The sequence below is a fragment of the Falco biarmicus genome, chromosome 4, assembly GCF_023638135.1.
Source record: "Falco biarmicus isolate bFalBia1 chromosome 4, bFalBia1.pri, whole genome shotgun sequence".
NCBI lineage: Eukaryota > Metazoa > Chordata > Aves > Falconiformes > Falconidae > Falco > Falco biarmicus.
In genome coordinates this window covers 27,777,655-27,798,164 of record NC_079291.1, presented here as the reverse complement: position 1 = coordinate 27,798,164, position 20,510 = coordinate 27,777,655, and the positions used below count along the sequence as shown (strand labels likewise).

The 20,510-nt window shown below is 45.6% G+C and overlaps 1 protein-coding gene across 2 annotated transcripts in view; it reads right to left on the bottom strand.

Annotated features, from left to right (window-relative positions):
* Positions 1 to 14,062, bottom strand: part of EGFR (epidermal growth factor receptor) — a 171,779-nt gene extending 157,717 nt beyond the window's left edge. The window contains exon 1 of one of the 2 annotated variants that reach the window (XM_056334109.1): positions 13,943 to 14,062. Coding sequence is in view for 1 of the 2 variants with exons in the window: in XM_056334107.1 (XP_056190082.1) it covers positions 1,429 to 1,534 (106 nt within the window). In the remaining variant the exon portion in view is untranslated. Of the gene's footprint in view, positions 1 to 1,428; positions 1,877 to 13,942 lie in introns of those variants that run through there. The other variant, XM_056334107.1, reaches the window with a different exon arrangement.
* Between the last annotated feature and the right edge of the window lie 6,448 nt (positions 14,063 to 20,510).

The following is a 20,510-nucleotide window of genomic DNA, read 5'->3' as shown; positions in this document are numbered from 1 at the left end:
GTCTCAAAAGACTTTTAATACAAGCACAGCAGGTGAGGCCACCTAGCTTCTCATAATTTTCAAAGGGTGAGTTAAAACAAAAAAGAAGAAAGAAAAAAAAATCCCAGGAAAGAAAAACTGCCCGTGTTACATCAACAACAGGTATGAACTTGATTTCTGGAACAAGAGAATCTCTCCACTTTTTAAAGGTTGTGCAACTAGTTCTTTTGGATGGGGTGTTTCTCCCTTTCCAGGGCGGTTTTACTGTCCACAGTCACGAAGGACTAACTCAACTGCTTTAAGTCATCAGCCCTTCCACAAAATATTAATTCTCTTCTCCCGCTTTACCTTTGAAAAGAAAGAAGTGGGTGTGGGGGGGAACAACCACCCAACAACCAAACTACCCAAATCTACCTTCCCCCCCCCCCCCCCCCCCCTTTTTTCTTTCTATCACCCCCACCCCCCGGCTGGCAGATTTCCAAGATAAAGACGACTGCCTGGAACAGCAGCCGGGCCTGCTCTCCAAACTCACAAAAGAGAACCGCCACACACAGAGAAAAAGCGACAGATCCCACCGGCCAGAAACGTTTTCCTCACCCTTTAAACCATTTTCTAATAAATAATAAAAATAATAATAATAATTAAAAAAATCTCAAACCAAGCCCAAACCAGCAGCCCCGACCAGTCCCGGCGGGCTGGAGGCGCCGCTCCCAAGACGCGCCGGGCGGCCGGTGTCCCACGGGTGGCAGCGCCGGGACACGGCCGGGATAAATCGCTCCTCTGGGTAACAACCGGGGACACAGAACCCCCCGTGAAGTTTCCTCGCTTTCCCCGCCCCCCCTTCACCTTTCCCAGGTGTATATATACAGATATATACACACACATACATATATAGTTTGTTTGGTTTTGGGTTTTTATAGGTTTTGGTTTTGTTTTGGGTTTTTTTTGGGGGGGGGGGGTGGTTTTTTTTAACAGGACAAGCAGAGGTGCCCAGCTTGGCGGGGGGATGCCCGGAGCGGCACTTCCTCGGTAGCTACGCGATCTCTCCGGGGGGTGCGGGGCTGCGCCCCCCGCCCGGGGGCAGCGCTGCGGGAGCGTCGGGGCAACGCGGACGGGACGGGATGGGGGGGAGGAAAAGGAACGCGAAGGGAGCAGCACAAGCGATGAAATGTGCCAAGGCTTATTCCCTTGTATTTCCTCCACCCCCACAAAAGAAAATAAGCCTCGAATCAGGAAGTCAGAGCTGCGGGATCGCTGCTATAGATTTGGTTGGTTTCCCTTTTCTCCTTTCTTTTTTCTTAAGGAAAAAAAAACCAAACCCAACCCAAACAACTCGTCGCGACTTTCCCTCCGCCGTTCCCCAGGGCAGCGCCGCCGCCTGCCGCCCCGGCCCCCGCGGTCCCACAGCACAGCGGCGGCAGGACCCCGCACCCCCCGCGCCCCCCTTACCTTTCTTCTCCTCCACTGCGGCGCAGAGGGCGACGCGCCCCAGCAGCAGCACCAGGACAGCGGCCCCGCGGGGCCCGGCGGCAGCGAGGGGGCTGCGGCCGCCCATGCTGCGGCTCCGCCGGCGGGGGGGTCGGACGGGACGGGCGCACGGAGGTTCCGCGGAGCCGCTCTGTTCCACTCCGCTGCCGCGCTGCGCTCAGCTCCTCGGCGCTCCGCCCGGCGCGGCCCCGCGCAGCATGCTGGAGGGCGGCCGTCGAGGGCTGCGCGTACACGTGGGTACCCCCGCTGCGGGCGGGCGGCTGCTGCCTTCCTCTTCCTCCTCCTCCTGCTGCAGGCAGCGACGGGTGCGCAGGGGCTTGCGGAGCGGCTGGAGCCGGCTGCGGGACGGGGCGCGCCCGGCTGCGCTCTCCGCCCGGCCGCGGAGCGCAGGGGCTCCCTCTGGGGACGCCGAGGAGGAGGAGGATGATGGGGAGGGAGCAAGGAGGAGAGGGGAGGAGGAACCGGCAGCGCCTTCCCCGCCCAGGTGGGGAAGGGGCGGACCCGGCACCTGTCCCGGGATACAGGATGAGAGCAGGGCTGGCGGGGGGCGGTTGAGTCGCCTCTCCTTGCTCCGGGGAGTGGGGGGTCCCGCTTCCCGGCAGACTGCCCCGGGTTTGCGCCGCTGCTCGCGAAAAAGCGGGGTGGTCGTGGCGCAGCCTGAGCCCCGGGTCCCTCCCTGGGTGGGCACAGCGGCATCTCGGGGTGTTTTGCAGCAGAAGCCCTATCTCTCCCGTTCCCCCGGCTCCTCCGAGCCCCCCGGGGGAGGAAGGGCTGAGGCGGTTTGTCGGGAGCAACAGTAGCGAAGCCGCTCCGGAGCTGAAATCCGCTCCCCAGCGCGCATCTCCGCGGGGCGGCTCTCTGCTTCCCGCACCGGCGGAGCCCGCCTGGCTTCTCTGCCCACAGCCTGGCCTTGTCCTGGTCTTTCTATCCTCCGGGGCTTGCAAGGCTGGGGCTGGGGAGGGCGTGAAATAAAACCAGCCCATTTCTCGGCGTGTTTTAGGACGGGAGTAGCGGGGTCCCAACCAGGGTTCACCGGTTCCGTTCCCCTGCACCAGCAGCATGAAAATGCTCCTTGCTCCACGCAGTGAGTTATTTAATAGCCACGCAATAACATCAGTGTTTTTCAGGTGCTGCAGGGGCACCCACAGGCATTAAGCAAAAGAGTCTGTGCATGGTGTTCCCCCTGCCCCACCAGCCTCTTTCCTTCCCGAGAGGCAAACCCAAGCTATTCCATAAAATATGATTATGGTTACAATCCTATTTTAACAGGCTGATCCTTTGGAAAGTGGGAGGAAGCATAGTCTTGTCACTCAGGCACGTATATAGGACACAGAAGTGTCACTTGTCTGGGCTGGGATTTCTCCGAGCAAATCGTGATTCAACACTCAAACTTGCTAAATGCTGGCAGGAATTTCTTCATAAAGCTCTTGTGAGGACTTGGGTTGTACAGACAATAGGTCGTGAAGCCTTAGAACTGTTATGATTAATTGGGAACTCCAGAACTGAAGTCCTTAATGACAGCAGGTCGGGGAGATTACAAATGCCTGTGTCTATCACAAGGTGCTGGAACACAATAGATTGCAAAATAGCCACTGAGTGTATCTTGACTTTCCTCCTTGATGCCTGTCCCTCTGAGAGATGCATTACTTTTCTCCTACCAGCCAACTTCCTCTATACAATCATTTTCTGATAGTTTAACTATTTACTGTCTAACTAGGCAAAAACCCCCACCATCCCATTTACTTCTCCCAGCACAAAGCCCGACACCTGACCACATGCCTTTAACCATGTATCATCCCACCATGCCTGTAATCGGTTATTAAGATGAATTGTATTACAAGTCAGCTTCTGTGTGCTGCAGCTGACATTCTGGTTTGGTTATATCTTGTAAATAACGCGAAAGATGTACTTTGTAGTAAACTCAGACACTAGTAATACCTGAGGAACTCTACTCATGATTGGTTTCATGGCTGAACTAAGGGCAAAATCTGGGCTTACAATACAGTATTAATGCAATTTGCTTCAAAGATGCTCAGACAGTGCAACTTCATAAACATTATGTATATATGATTTGTTTTCATTTACTTAGATACATAGGAGGATCTTTAAAAATGAGAGGCCCAGGAAAAAAAGATCACCTTCTAGGGAGGGAAGATTTGCAAAGCATCTTCAGCACACACTAATGATTGCAGCCTGCATTATGAGCAAGGAAGCGCAAATGAGAAACTGAGAAATGAACCTCAAGTCAGTTCTGTGAATAAATACTAAATAAAAACATGTGCCCCTAGACACGCATGTTGAGCATCAACCTACCACTATGGAAGGCAATGGAGCTTTTAAAAAAAGAAAGGATTCAAAGTGACAATTGAAAAACAAACTAAATACAGGGGAAAAAAACCCAAACAAAACAAAACAAACATCTTTTGCATATGAACTCAGTGGAGAAACTTGTCCAAGTCCTGTCCTAACATGCTAAAGAGCAAATACTTGCTTTGCAGAATTTTTCATGCAATTGGGATTCTACCTGCTATAGTGAGCAGGAACTTTTCATACTTTCTCCACCTCCCATCACATACTGCCCTTACATAAATGCACATAAACCCAAGTATTTGATCCTAAATAAACTCCTCTTTCATTCCTGACATGAGTAGCAAGGGAAGACTTGGCAAATTCTCCTTTAAATTTACTTTCCCACACTGCAGATACCCACTACAGGGGACTTCGACCTGCTGCTGGCAGTGCCGTACTGCTGAAGGGGCTGTGCAGCATGCAACTGTGAATTCCATCCTCCCACTTTTGGGTTACTTTCATGTCATCTGTGCTTTCTTTGCCAAGGTCACGAGACAGACAGAGGCTCTTGAGGCTGAGGTTTGAGATGCTTATGATCACAGGCAGGGCTTTCAGGCCCTTTTTTACACAACTGAATGATTTTTTGAAAAGGTTTGAATTCAAACACGACTTTTTCCCTGAACAGCTGGTCACATATGCAGTGACCACCTCTGGTATAACTCCTTTGAACCCAATGTAAACACGTGAATTTTTCCAAGGGCATGCAATATTCATATTGCAAAACTTTTATTATCAGCTGCACGTGCGTGTGGATCAAAGGTTATGGGACAAAAGCCAACCTTTTGACCACCAATTTTTAAATTGATAGCTCATAGCGAGAGTATCATGCTAAAAACAGTATCTTGCTTCAGCTTTCTTTCAACTTGCTTGCTTTATAGTATTTATGTATCTCCTGTCTTCTATATAATAAGAGTAAACATGCTGATCTATGAGTAAAGTCCACGTAAGCGGTTAGTTCCTTCATATGAAGATACTGCTGGATCGCAGAACCGAGCTGCAATTGCTCATCGCTGCTTGCCTGCGCCACTGAGCCGATTACTTAGCCACACGTGGAGAGAAGTAACTATAAGAGGATGAATAACTGATTTCCCTATCAGTGGAAAAAGCAGGATTAATTCTCCTATCTCTTCCACATTCCCTCAGAATAAAGTCTCAAAATCCCTTCAAGAGCCAAGAAATCCCTGCTGCTGGATCCTTTCCTTGAACAAAATGAAAAATAAATGTGTTAGTTTTCATTATCCACTGCGAAGTGGGTCAGCAGTTGCCCCTCCAAAATGTTCGTCAGCGGCTGTTCCTTGGTGGCAACGCAGCACTTCCCTGCGTGTTGCAAAAGTGATTTTAAAGGGCAGGCTTTTTACTGGAAGAGAAGAAATGAAGCAGAGATGAATTAGTGTGGTTTTACAATCCAGCTTGCTCAGATTTCATTTGCATGGCGTTTGAGATTGTGGACATTGTAGTTTGTATTCTGTGACTCCTTGCTGAGGTTTTGAAGTGAGGACTGAGGTAATAATTCATGGAGCTTTATGGCACTTTGCGTGTTGAAAACATTGCACAAACATTAACCAATTTATCTTCACAAATCTCCTGTAAAGCAGGTTAGTAGCTATCATTTCCATTTTATAGATGTAAAATAATTTGCCTTGGGCATAGTGTTGTGGCAGAATGAAGGTTATCACTCAAGAGCTGTTTATTCCAAATGTTGTATTTAAACGTCCTCGGATCATGCTACTGCTAGAGAGCGTCCCTGATGAAAAGGTGTGTAGGTGTGTATTTTTACACACTCAGATTCCCTCTCTCTTCTCTTAACACCATTCGTATGTTTGTATAGCAGCACTTAGAAAGGACAAGACTAACACACACATGGGTGCTGGAATTAAACCTTAATTACAGCAAATTGCACAGTCAGTATTTCAACACGTAACTATGGGTGTTATCTCAGGAGGGTTCCTATACTTTCTTTATTTAGATGCCCAATTTTTTGAAGCAGAAAATAAAAAAATAAATTGCTTTGTGCATTTTTATTGACATCTAAAATAATTGCAAGAATCAAAAATTCTTGTATATCAAATTCTGTCAGTATTGAAGCTAAACATTACAATTCATAACAGAAATGGAACAATGTTATCAGAGTATCATGGGAATAACTATATTGACAACAGTATACAGGTTTTATTCCCCTCTCGCAAAACATCTACCGAACTGCTGGGGAATAGGGCATTTCCACTGTCATCTAATAGGTAATTTCAAAGGGTGGAATACACTTCCTGCTTAAAAGCATCCATAGCTATGGTGTTCATAACATCATAGTAGGGACTACTGTGGTTTTCCACATACTTCACAAATCCTGGAGCTAGGTATTTCTTGCTATGTTCTTACCTGTGTAAGTTTTGCAGTTTCTATGAATAAGGCCATAAGGTCCTGTGATACTGTGATAGAATGAGGTATGTTATATTATATCCAAAATCTTTGTTACTAAACAGTGCAGCAGTCTCCTACCAAGGAATAACGCTTCTGCCTTATTTCTGTACTTTGTTTTTTGTTGGGTTTTGTTTTTTTTTTTTTTTACTGATATTACCGTGCTACATATACTCTTGTGCTCGACCATAAATCATACATCTCTGTACGACTGCAGCAATTACAATTTGAACACACTGTCAATAATAAGATGCCAGCAGAAGTCGAGACAACATCACCAGCTCACACCGTATAGTTATTCAAGATGGGTGACTAGTAATAGTATGTGTCTGATCAGGAACACTAACACTGCTAATTGCATTACTCTCACTGTCTGTTCTGCACAAGTGAAGAGGGAGCTTTGCACCCTTGCTCACCTAATTCCTGACCCACAGCACAGGCTGTCATAGCCCATGTGTGTCCAGAGTGAGAAAGAGAGGGGGGCAACAAGGCACAAGCTGGTGCCCTGAACTTCGCCTTAGGAAGAGTAAGAGTGCCATGATGCTGAGCTCAGGTGTGGTGGTTGGCTGGGGCCGGTTGGGCATATCCTGCCCCGTCTCTGCCCAGTAAAGTCCTTTGCTCTGCCTCTGCCCAGCTCCCACCTGAAGTTCAATGCTATGTGCAAATAAAACAAGGGTCTGCTCCAAATACTGTCTCCTTAGGTGTTTGCAGCGCTGTGAAGAGAGCGAGGAAAGCTGATAGCCCTGAGCCAAAGCGCAAAGAATGTGAGTTGCATCAAGGGTGCGGCTAACAGGGCTTTCTTCAGATTCAGCCATCTCCTGCTGTTTGCATCCACAGCAGACACAGATAGGAAAGATAAGAGATTGCAACACCATGATTCTCCCAAACAACTGCAGCTACCAGTCCTTATTTGGGCCAGCCAGTATAAAAGAAGTCAGCCTTCCCTGATGCCCACTCCTTGTTTTGCATTATGGAGGTATCTCTGCCTTAACTCACTTTTCTACATAAGTTCCTGTAAATTCAGCATTTTCAGGACCATTCTCCAGCATGTAAATGAATTGCCACAGAGTAGCTTGCAACCATCAAAACATTAAACTCAGTCTCCAGACCGGTGTGGTTGCATCCAAACTACCTACCAGGAGCAATCCTTTGGCCCCTTCTGCCTCTCAAACAGTGTTTGGAAGAACAGCAGCCAGCCTAGCCTGGGACTGTTCATAGAAATGAATAGTGCAGATGATAAGAGTACAATGTGCAGGGAACACTCCCTGCATAACTGACCAACATAGGCACGGTCATACCTATTTCCCAGTATTTCAAAGTCAATGGTTCTGTTTCTTACTCGCCTCAGCATGCACATATTCAATAACTAGAGTATCTCAGTAGGCAGTTTTTCCTTTCTAGCCAAAAAAAGCACAGACGATCATCAGTTCTTTTCTCCCAGCCCTGTAAGACAATAAGTACCCTAGCAATTACGGACACTTCATTGCTTATTGCTTCTCTGTGACTCCAGAGATATGCCATTAAAATCATTACCTTGCATTTTCCACATGAAAACCCGGCCCAATAGCAAAGCTGAACCGAACGGGAAAAGAATTTTTCTGTCACATACTTTGAGGTTGTGTCCCCAAAGCATTTTAACCACAGATCATGTGGCCATTTTTATTTAAAGCAAAATACGCTTAAAAAAAATCTATCACATTTTATTCAGCACTGCATAGCTAAATAATAAAGACATATGTGGCAAAGTCTGGTCAATTCAATGTGATTAATCTGAACTATATCCCAGAGATATTGTAACTGTGCTGAAACAAATCCCATAGGACATGGCCAGGCAGCCAGTTGCCTTTTTCCCTTTATCATACCTTTAATTTCCAAAATCCTTCTCAAGTATATGTTTTCTGCAGCGTGTTGGAGAGCGTCGTGGAATGCGGCTGAGCAGAAGAGCAGGTTCTAGATACCAGAGAGGTCACACAGTGCCTGACACTCCAGCAACAGCATCTTTATTTTCTAATGAGGAGGAGCCAATCAGTGCCCCCGAGGAAGGCCTTACAGCAGTTTGGCCAATGTAGCTATGTGCCATGTTGAAAACTGAGATTTTGGCAAGTGACATGATGCTAGGCATCGGATCTGTAAAGCAAAACAGCTGGCGCAGAGGCCCTGGCATCCTCACTGCATGTGTTCCCGGGCATTTTAGTTCAGGCTGCCCCTCTCATCACCCGACAGACTGAACGTCCACTGCTGTCCTGGCTGTGCTATGTGGCCCCTGGAGAACATCCTTCAGGTTAGCTCCATCTGGAAGAAACTCAGGTAATGCACCCAAGGCCACAGCACAAAGAGGATCACGTTAAAAAAGCTCCCTGCTGATCCATACAAAAATACTTTTACAAATGTGTTTTGTTTACACTCCTCCTTATTTCCCTCTCTCTTTGCCAATACCCTCGACCGCAATCTGCTGTTTGTAGAAAAAAGAAACAAAAAAATCTTTGAGTTCCTGTAGAAGTTTTACTCTTTAGAAGACAAGACAGGACCTGGATGCCAGCCTCAGTCTTCGAGGTTTGCAGAGGGGGCTGACCCCAAATCCAGAATACAAACAAAGCCAGTCTTTCCTGGCTTAGCTAGAAAACCGCTTGGTATGAAAACAGCAGCAGGATGAGAACGCAAAGCAGTTCCCTTTACCCAGTGATACTGCAAGATAAGCTAGATAAAGTAAAGCCATGAATAATACAAAGCATATATAAGACCTGTAATGAAAAGAAGGGGCTGAAAACAGCCAGGCAGCTGCACAGAGAGCTGGCTCAGTGGCACGCACCAGCGGGCAGGCAGGGCAGGAGCCAGGGCCAGCCACCACGGCGTCCTCAGGAATCGGGTCGAGGATCTATGGAAAGTTAATCCACAAACCAGATAATCAAGGACGGGCATCATGTTTTAAGTGATGTCAAAACATGTTGCTACAAAAAGGGGTTTGAGAGTGGTCAACTGAATGCTCTGAGTTTTTTCTCCCTTCCTATTTATAACGTGGTCCCCAGCACACCTTGGGATATCTCTTTGATCTTGACTCCTCGGTATTTACTTCTCAAGCTCCCAGCAGCTTTGACGGCAGTTCTCCCTTTCTGTTCAGATGGATGAGCAATTCTCTGAGCATTTCAGTAAACCTCCCAGAGGTAATTAAAATATAACTCTCTCCATCGCTTCCTTTACTCCAAACTCAGCTCCAGACCTTAAAATCCCCACCGAGAGGACGCAAACCTCTAATCAATTCCGTGTGCGCACTCCCACCTCCACCAGAGCCCTCAGCTACCAGTGTGTGATATCCTGCAATGCTGGTAAGAACATAATATCCTGGTATAAATAGAAAGCATACCATAAACCAGCCCAGGAAAACATGAGGATAAAGCAACCTGTCTCCTGACATTTTTATTTTTCTTTCTGAAATGGATCACATTGGGTAGGCTACTTCACATTCTCCATCACCCCATCTTCATAAGCAGTTCCCCAAACTACAAGCTCCTCATCATTTGGTTTTAGGTGTTACTTCCTTTCCCAGCCACTACTGCAGAACTAGAGACTCAATTCATTTAAAAAAAGAGACCCAGTACAAGGGCATTAACTTCTCCAGACCTGCTTCCTTCCTGACCTCAGTGCTTATTTGACTATAAAAGAACTGATGCTGCAGTTTTCAAAGAGGCGAATGAGGACCACGACTTCTATTCCCAGTCTGTGGGAGTGGGAAAGAAACTTCGGCATAAACACATGCAATTTGATACTTTAAATATATTCTAAATAGCTCCTTTTCCTTTAAAACTAATTTCCTCTGAAGGCAGAAATTTATCACCAATGACTCAAGCTTCCTCAAGGTTTTATCAATTTAAACTTCAATATTCTTCTTCCTTTGTGTATTCATGCCACATTGCCTAGCCCTTGCTCACCCACTGAGCGCTTGCTCATGCAAACCAATACATCGGTTTTTCTGGTTTATTTGGGTGAGCGAGTGCTTCCTCATCATGAGCCTTGCCCAATCTATTAATTTGAGACAAGGGTCTTGAGGGAATTGCAGGCCAGTCTGCAAATGGATGAGTGGTTTAAAATTTTGCCTCTTTTCTATATGGTTGCAGCAGAAGAAAAACAAATGCCTGGGCCTTTCAGCAGTGGAACTACTGGAGACTGGTTTTCCGCAAATGATTTTGCCTTCTCCCTTCATTGCCTGTCATCTGCAATACCCCCTCGTGCCCTCCAATGCCAGCTGGGTTAGAGGCAGCCGGTATGGAGATGTATGCGTGTTAATGGGCCACGTGGGCTGATGGCGACAGAACAGATAGCTGCTGAGGCTGCCACCTCTCATCTCTGCCTACCACCAGGTTTCACAAAGCTTGTGAGGTCCTCACTCTTCTGTGGAATTTAGTTAAAATTAGTGAACAGGGATGGGTACCGATAGACAGAGCGACTGCATGAATCTTGCTTCCAGGCTAAAAAATCAGGAGCTGGCAAGAAGCTGTGATTGCCTGGCTTGGAACAGTTGAAATGTGTCCTTGATGTCCTTGCTAGTGCCTCAGGAATAATGACAGGTTTAGAGAGTGCAGCTCCATGACCTTATTTGAGTTGGAGCGCACCGCAGTACGTCTGACTGCTCTCTCGAGGCTTTTCTTTAAGTTTAAAGAGACTATATCAGGCCATCATTGTGGTCCAAAGTTACCAAAGTTTTTATGGCTGATGGGAGAGGCATATGTACTCCGTGATCCTGATGTTTGTTATTCACAGATCTGCTCCTGACCTTTGGTTTTATCTCTGCATCTCTTCCCTGAAGCTAACAACGTGCAACGGAAGCCAGACCCACTTCAGCAAGCCCACACAGCAGTCAGGGGGCTTCCCCGTGGAGTTGGCCACCAGCTCACACAGACTTCCCTCGGGAGAGGAAACCAACGAGGTCACCTCTCATTTGCAGTTTCTCAAAAACCAGAAGACCATATGTGGATGCCATGCTTATCTGAGTAGAGAGAAGGCCACAATGTAAATAAGAATTACAATAACAAAGTCTTGAAAACGCAAATGGAAGCAAGTCACTGCCTTTCTGGGAGACCTGTGCAGCTTATGAATGCAAAAAGAAAAAAAAAAATCTTTACAGAAGGAGGTAGATTTCTCTGCGTAGCCCGAAAAGCTAGATGCTGAAGTAGGAGCCAGAGCTTCCTAAGTGGTAACTCTGCCTGAGCCCAACCTTTCCTCTGTAAAATGGGGGTAACAAGTAGCACAAACAGCTAAATAATTTTTAAGAATAACAACTTAATAACTACATGGAGCTTTACAGCCAGGGCAGGCTTCAGGAATGCTATATATTCTTAAAATCTCGACCTTCCACCAGGATTTCAGTGCGGTTTATGCTAGAGAGTGTTTGCTCTCTGAGGGAATAGCTGCACTCTCCCTTCTTAAGTGAAGCTTCATCCCTGAAACAGAAAAATGGCAAAGTCCATGTGACACAATATTACTGCTCTGTTCACTCTTAATTATTGGCATGGTGACGAGAGCTGTATAAACTGAGCCAGTCCAGTAAAGAGTTCTTAGCACTGGCTGGTTAACCACTACATTAATATGAACATCTGACACTTAATTTTCTAGGAGGGATTAAAAGCAAAGTAAAAGCTTGGGGGATGCTGTTTACTTGTATGTGTGGGGCAAGCAGGGGGAACAGAGGCTGGGAGCAGCAAACTCCACCGTTTCAACTGGTATAGATGCTTCAGCCCTTCCCTTTAGCCCGTGATGTGGAGCCCACTTGCTCTTACCCACAGCTCAGTTTGAAAGGGTGCAATGAGCTGGGATGGATTTTGTGGGGTAATGGTTGTGTATGTGCTTATAGGTAGGTGCAAAGCAGACAAATAATTCACTGCCGCTGGTAAGCAGAGTGCAATGATCTATTTGCTTTCTTTCCATCTTAAAACAAAAATCTGGCCTGAGTATTTTAATAGCAGCATTTCTCTAGGAAAGGCATTTGTTTACTTTAGTGCCTGTAAAATTTGTCTGAACAACAGTCTGGGAAATAGAAAGCCTTGTCTTATTCACAGAACAAGTATAACAAGTCCTGCAAGATCTCTTCCAATGTTTCACCAATATGCCTCTACTCAAAGCCTGCAGATTAGACTCCATGTTTAACACAGCACAGATCTTTTCTTTAAGAATTAAATACTGCAGTGTCTTCATAAATCTGGGTCTATCACAGAGAACTACCTCCCACCCAAATAGCAACGGCATTGCTACAGGCACCAGTTTTGTTGAGGACAGGGCCAGGACATTGGGAAACTTTTACTGCTGACACTTGCCTAAGAAGAGCAGAGGTTACTGGCCATCTCCTGCATGTGACAGCAACATTATTGTACCAAAGCTGCCCTTTTCCCCCCTCAGCTGCTGTGGGGCTCATCACTGCTGGATGGTGCGGTGTGCATGAGCAATGCATGAAAGAGTTCAAGTTCATTGGGGGCTGCTAAATACAGGTACACAATTGCAATCGGCGTCTCAGGAAAGGCTTACTGCCAGAGCAGCCATTGGGGCTGGGTGGGCTGGGGAAGGTGTCATGGAAACATCAATTTTAGTTTGACACGGCACAGCTTCCCTCCTGTTGCACTGAATTAATACTGGCAAGCAAAAGTGGAAGTCCTTAGGCGCTGCTCCCCAGCTTTTCAGGTGTTTACATACACAGAACAGCTCTTTCCCTTCCTCTGGGGAGAGAACAGCCCTCATCTGCAGCCACCGCAGCTGGTTTTGAACAACAGAGAGGGATTTTTCCTGGTATCAGCTCAGGAGCTGCTCCCTCCCTAAGCTCATGGAGTAGGACACTCACTGGTCCAGCTACAGAAAATACTGGTGGAGTGATGGGGGTCTGGGGACCACCAGATCTCTGAGATATCCATTACAGGCAGGCAATAATTTGGGTTGAGTTCCCCCAATCCAGCTCCAATGCCAGGCTGCTGCCCACTTCTTTCTTGCTGGTGGCTGCGTAAATCACTGCCATGTGGCACAAACCTACCCAGGGTCTGTATGTGTGGGATCAGATCAACCCAGAGGTAGGAGGGGAAGAGACAATATAAGTCCCCAATGTCACAGGGAAAGGCTCTACAGCTTGACCCCATGTTAAGTAATGCTCCATTTCACTAGGGGCTTCCCTGATCTCCAAGGCATTACTCATGGAGGAGAGACCTACTCATCATGAGTAAAGGCTTTGGAATCTGGCCTTTAATGTACAGCAATATCTTAGCAATAGCGAATATGTAAATCTCTGCTTCCTACAATGTATGCATGATATTAGGAAAACACTGCATAACAAAGAGCAAAATAAGGAAAGCGGTGCCAAGCAATTCAGTCTACACTCAAGCTTGCCCCAGTTAACACAGCCCTGGTGATTTACACGGCTGTAGGACAAGCTCTTAATCTTATTTTCCAACAAATTGCAGGAACAAGATGCTGACAAGTTATTTAAGGAACGCTCCTCTAAGAGCTTATTGAACCTGCCCATAAGTCTGTCCAAATGCATAGGCATTGCAATTTTGAACAGCACTAAGAAAAGAGACCAGCATCCATAGGTGCACGTATGGTTTCCACACATCTTAGCAGAGTCTCACAGAAGACAAGGATCCTCAGGACTATTAAGGCATGTTGCCTGACCTTCTATCCCAAGCAGCAGATTCCACAAAATAACTCACCATGACAAAGAAATGTGACAGCATTTTACCTTTGAAGACTTCTGGATGTGTGTTGTTTTGCTGTAGAAAAGCAGAGTGTGTAGTGAGACAAGAAGCACATTTTCTGCTCAGCGCTGTTGGGTATGCCCAGTGGTCCAACCTGTCTGCCGGCGCTACTACAAAAGAAGAGATCAAATTCATCAGATTATAGCTTCATGAATTATGTTTATGACTGATTTGAGGTTGGGGACAGAGAGGAAAGGAGAAGGAATAGTCTGTTTCAAGCTCCTCTGTCCTTGTCCCATAATGAAAAGAGGGGAAAAAACCCCTTTTAGTTATTTTTGCTGTAACAGAACTGTGTTCAGTCACTACACAGCCTAAAGGTAACTGTTGAAATTAACTCACATAATGTATCACAAAAATACACATAAGTTCTTTGCCTGCTTTAATTTCATGTATGGCTTGCAGTTCACAACCTACATTGAGATGTGAGAATGTGATTGAGAGAGCTGAGAAATGAATTTAAAAAATCGTGTTATTTTAATGAGCAAGTTCTGCCGTCTACACCATATTATCTCACTAACTCCACTTGAAATGAAACAACATCCAGTCTGAATACCTGCTCAGTTCCTGTCCTACGCAGAGGTGTTAACGAGAGGGCACAAGCTGATTTTTATGATGTGAATCAAGTCTGGTAGAAACTATTACTTCTTAAGTTTCAGCAGTGGGATGGTCCCAGAGATGATATAAAATAAAGACTATCCCTACCCTAAGGGGCTTGCAGTCTAAAAAAAGACCAAAGGAAAGTATTTGTCTCTTGCAAAGTGCAAAGTGATTTATTTGGTTGGTTCTCCGGGTTTATAGCCTGCTTTGGAGGTGGGCACATTTGTCATGTAAATTTTAGCTTTCTGTGAGAAGCACAGAGCAGGCTGTACTGATAATGCATGCTGCTTTGGTTTTTCCAGAAACTGTGTTTTGTTACAAAATAATTCCAAAATGTTCTTTCCAGTCTGTGCAGACATTTTGAAGTTGAAATGCTTTAAGTGATTGGTTAAGAATTGTTTTTATTTGTAGAATTCTTTTAATATTATTCCTGAAGAAAACACCTCATGGACAAAATGCATCACTCCCAGAAGGAATTATTTCTACATTTTTGTTCTGCTGAAAAATTCTGGGGGAAAAAAACCCACAAAACTATTCTGAAGGAAAAAACTCAAAACACTGCCAAACCACCTGCTCATCAGTAAGCTCTGCCATACTAACCAAAATCAATATCCCAAGAAAGAGCAATCTTTGTAAACAAACCCACAGCAAAGCAGAGGACTCAGCTAATTATCAGATCAGGTCATTTGCAGGACTCTGATTTAGCATTCCAGGTTGTAATTGGGTCCGTGACCACCTGCTTTGGTCACTGGAAATGAATGCAGCTGGACTTGGCTGGTCATCCTGTCAAGCCTTTGCTAAAGGATGTGAGTGAGCGCTCTCGTTAGCTGCTACCTGCCGCTCGGGCTTCAGTCAGTGTACATCGCTGCCGAGCTGAAGTCTTGCTGTCAGTAGCAGCAGTAGCGGCAAAGGTCCTTAGGTAAAGGAATACAATTCCCTCTGTCCATTTCCATGGGGCTTTCTGAAGCACAACAGCAAGAACGCATGTTAGATAATCTACAATTCATAACGATTCCTACACAGAAGAAGCAAAAAAAGTAAGATGGCTTAGTGGAAACAGCAGACTTTGTGTCAGAACCCCCATGTCCCAGTCACGTCTGCCAGTGACTTGCTCTGCATCCTTCAGCAAAGGGCATAACCTCTGACCCTGCACTTCACTTTCCCTTAGATAACGATATCTACCCTCACTTTATAAAATATTTTAAAATATACATGTGAGATAGGTTGGATCATTATAGGGCAAGCACACAAACAAATACATACACACCCAGACAAGCCATAGTGATACATAAAATGCAGACACTCCCATGCACAGAAATGTACTGATGACCTTAGGCTAATGACTGAAGTCTGGGTGGTACTGCTGGTATTCACCCAGCACACACTCAAATAGCTGTGCAGGTCGGCGCAGGCAGCCGCCGAGCCCTGTTGCACGACGCTAACGTGGATGCTCCTGGGCACGTGGGGCCATGTGGGGCAGCTGGGCAGCTGCCAGGATGCTGCCAGGCGTGCAGCGCTGCTAGCTCTTCCCCCGTGTCTGAGGGGAGGGCTTAGAGTCACAATGGAGGAAAAGGGAAAACGGTTCCTACTTTCTAGAGAGCTGGGATTTTTATTTACTAATTTATCATAGCTGCTATCGCCTTTAAAGCCCTTGTGTAATTAGCAGGAGCCTCGCTAGACTGAATGCAGTGCGGCTGGTGGCCTGGTTCCAGCAGCATGTCTTGTTCAATGCTTTCCACAGCAGCAAATGGCCTGACTTCTTCCATGAAGTTTGAAATGGCTGTGTTTGGAAATGCAGAAATAAAAAAGCCTTGGGAGGAGAAAGGAAATGAAAGGAAGACCGGTTGTGGAGAATATAAATTTCCCCAAATTTAAGTGTAATTTTAGAAGCAATCTGAAAATAGTTCACCCCAGAAGGGCCCATGCTTTGTAATTTTCATACTTCCAGAGTCGTCCCACAGGATATCAGGTTATTAATAATAAAAATAATAATAAAAATCTCATAGGCATATCATACCCTGGGTGTATGGCACTGCAGCTAGCTCTGCAGACAGCTTTACCCAAGCAATAAACCCCTCACTGACAAACATGGCCCAGCTTCAAGTCCTAGGACTTGACCAGCTCACGTGTGGTACACAACTGAGTCCCGTTGCATGTACTGCATGCTAGATCACCTACAAACTGTTAAGCTATTCCCCTTTAAAAGCAGTATTGGCTCTAGTGATACTTCTGCTCTCCATGAACTGAGCCCTTCCTCCAAACTTCATGCAGGGCTCCTGCCCAGGCTGAAGCAGGTTGTTTCAAACTGTCATTGCCAAGCCTGTTAGCACAGAGTGAACATCGCTGGTCAAATTACTGCATCTGCAGCATTCTGGTCAGAGTCATAAGCTGCATGTTACTCCAACCCAGAAGGAAGAGGCTTACGATACTTTGCTCCCCTTGGTCTGCCTGGTCTGTGCTTTTGCCTGGATCCAAGTTCAGTCACATGTGAACACTGCTATTTGTAAACAGAAACCATTCCCTGTGACTCTGGACCTACCCTACACTTCATAAGCAGGGCTCAAGTTCAGAAGTTCTTTATAGCGCTTCTGTAAAAGCAAACCAAAACCAAAAGCACCCAAACAATGATTGATGCCTGAACTGAAGCACCTCAGTGTGCTTTTGGCTGTTCCATAACCAAAGTTGTCTAAGTTCTCGTTGTGTACATTGAAACAGGGAGCTACTCTGCAAGCTACCAGGTTCTATCAGACCCTGAATAAAACTGCTGCTTTATCAGGTAATGCAATCCTCAGCAGACTCACAGGAGACTTAAAAGCTTATTTCATATGCAGGCAAATAACTTTATCACCATCTGACTTGCTTTATTTCTTTGTCTTTCAACACGTTAGACATTATGTGATCTTTCTAAGTTTCTCCTTCAGTAGCACCTCCCTCCCTGCTGCTACTAACCCTTCAGGTACTGCTTCTAGTTTGGTGACTGCTCTTTACTAAAAATAAAAGGTCCTTTTAACCTGGTTTCTGAGAAGAAATGGAGTCTCGTTAGATACTAGAAAGTGCCCTCAGAGAGAGAGAAGAGTTCTGTAATGAAAAAGATTGCTTCAGTGGAAGTAATTTCTTCTTGAGCAGAACATTACCTCCACCGAACTTCTCATCCTCCTCAAACACAAAGACTAAAATAATTTAACAGACTTAACTCTTAAAGGATTTCTACATATTTCTTTAACAAAATAGAAATTTCTAGGAAATCAGGTTTAGCTCCTCTATTCTTGGAACTATCTTTTTCCTATAGTCGAGGTAGTCATAAATTTTACAGATTTGTCAGAATTGTTCAACAAATGTTTGTAATAGTTAAGAAAAGTTCCGTTTCCAGAAGCTCTTTGAAGCAAAGGCTCCTCTGCATTTTTTGATGCTTGTCACACTGTATTTGGCCAGTGTGACTCAGTGCAGGAACATGGTTTGTGTTCCCTGAATGGATGACTCAGTCTGTACACACGAGAACAGTGCCTGAAGAGAGCACATCATGTTGCATGTAGGAAAAGATAAGGAAAGGAGAATCCTCTATGCTCCAGAAATATTAAACATGCTCTGGAATTATTGACTTTTTCTATACAGGAATAGAAACAGTCTGTGATTTTAAGGAAAAAAAAATAGTAGTGATCAAATTCACCAACAGTTCACTCACACCTCCTTGGCACAAAATAAGTTCCTGGTTTTTTTCTGTAAATGCATTTAATGAATGGATTAGCATTTATATCTGGAGAAATAAAGTTCCCCTGAAACATTTCTATGCACGACTGTGATAATTACTTGAGTTGCTTAATGCACTATAAAAAGAAATCAGATTATGAACGTAGTACAAAGAACACAAGTAGACAATCTGCATGCACTAATCCACAAGAAGTGAGATGGATTTAGCAAGCATGCTTGCCAAAACAACACACACACACACACACCCCATGTCCCAGATGACATCAGATCCCGTACTAAGCCCACAAAAAAAAGAGATAGGAAGACTTGCAGCAGAACACAGGCATCTCGAGCGGGCTGGCCCTCTGCATACAGAGGCTTTCCCCGCTAAGTACCTCGACAGAGCTCTGCTCACTCAGAACCGCTCACACGAGGCTTACTGCCTTTATAAAACACACAAGGAAGCGTTACCACTCCCCAGTCTCTCACTCCAGGAGGAACAGACCCTTACAGAAGCATGGCTTTAAGTCTGTAGAAATGCTTGACCAACATCTGCTGTATTTTAATACTTCAGCAATAAGGTTTTATAGATGTTGGAAAATACAGACATGCACAAAAAGGATTAAAGCTAGTATTGTTTAGTCCAATGTGGCTGTTACTAGCTCTGCATTTTACTCTGCTCACTGCCCATGCTGTCACAACCTCCTAGGTATCAGCTGGAGACCAGGGAGAAAGCAATGGGAAGAGGAAGCAGACAGAAGCTGGGCTGCCGTGTCTCTCTCAGAAAACATGCCATAGCCTGCAGTACCCCTTGACCACAGCGCTTGGTTGGGCCGGGCAGAAAAGCCCAATGGCTAAGGAATATGGCTAGCAGGTAAAACATGTGGGCAACCGAGCACCAGCCACCCCACCTTCCCGCTGCGGGCAAAACACGATGGCCCACATTTGCCAAAGCGTATAGATGCCGTGGGGCTCTAATTGCCTATATGAAATTGGCCTGTGGCCTTGCCAGAGCAAAATGTACCCATCTGTAGAGCCAGTCATTAATTATTACCTCACAAGAGTTTTGTGAAATATTAAGGGTGCTACTGGAGACCTTTACATGAAAAGTGCTCCCCGTATATCATTATAGGTCATTACCAGGCCTGACTTTTTAAATAACAAAGCAGCAGCCTCGGTCACTTGATTAAAAGGTGATTGCATACCAGCACAGACCGATAATTTGCTTCCCAGAAGCCAGGCCTCACACAGAGCGCTTACGGCTCTCACACGGGGCTTGCCGAAAGCCCTGCCCGCCCCACTGAAGGCATTCGGCCCTCGCCTGGCCTTGGGCTGGACAGGCTGGGTGAGGCAGGCACCGGCTGGGGGCCCGGCTCCGAACCGCACAGCCCCGGGATAAGAGGGGCTTGCATGTCACGGCTGCTTCTGGAAGGCCAGGCTGGGAAGGGACAGCAGGCGGATGGGGTGCCCAGTTGTCCTGGGGCCTGAACCAGGGCCCATGAGGGCCAGGAGAGGCTTTCTTCTCCCTGGAGCATTTGAACCCTACAGAAGCACCTGCCAGTGGCACAGGTATTCATAAAACATCATGCAAATGGTACAAACTGCTAAAATTTGTTCAACCCAAAACTACAGTTCAACCAAGAAATGATTCTCAGAGGGTAGGGATTACATCTTGATTTAAGGTGGTCTGTTTGCTGGGCTTGCAGCATATAAAGACAGAATTCTCCTGACCAAGCTTTTGCAAGTTGCCTGTGCTGTTTCCTTGAAGGAGTTTTGACCTCTAGAGCATCGGTTCTTCCTTGTATTTCTTGCAACCTTGAAATTTTTCAGAGGTGTTCAGTACTGCAGGGTCCTGAAGCTTTTCTTTGAGGGCATTTTTATGATTCTCTCATCTGATAAGGGAATGATTTGATTCCTGTCTTGCCCTCTGGCATAATTTTGCAAAGCCTGCCTGATTCTGATTGTTATCAAGGTTGTGCTTCTACTATTTATCAGTCTTTTTGTATTTCACTTAGCCCATGTTTATAAATAATAATTTGGACAACATTTGTTACGGTGTGAAACCTGTGATATTTGGTACTTTTCTTAAATCCTCGACCTTGGTTTAACAGACTATTCCAATCCACATATTTTTAAAGAAAATGCCATGCTTAATGGCGCTGCAGGAAAACTTTAAAAATTGGTATAGAAATGACTGGTAATAAATAAAGGAAAGAGAAGTAAATCCCTTTTCCTTTGACATAAAAAACCTAAAAAGCCTGAAAAGGC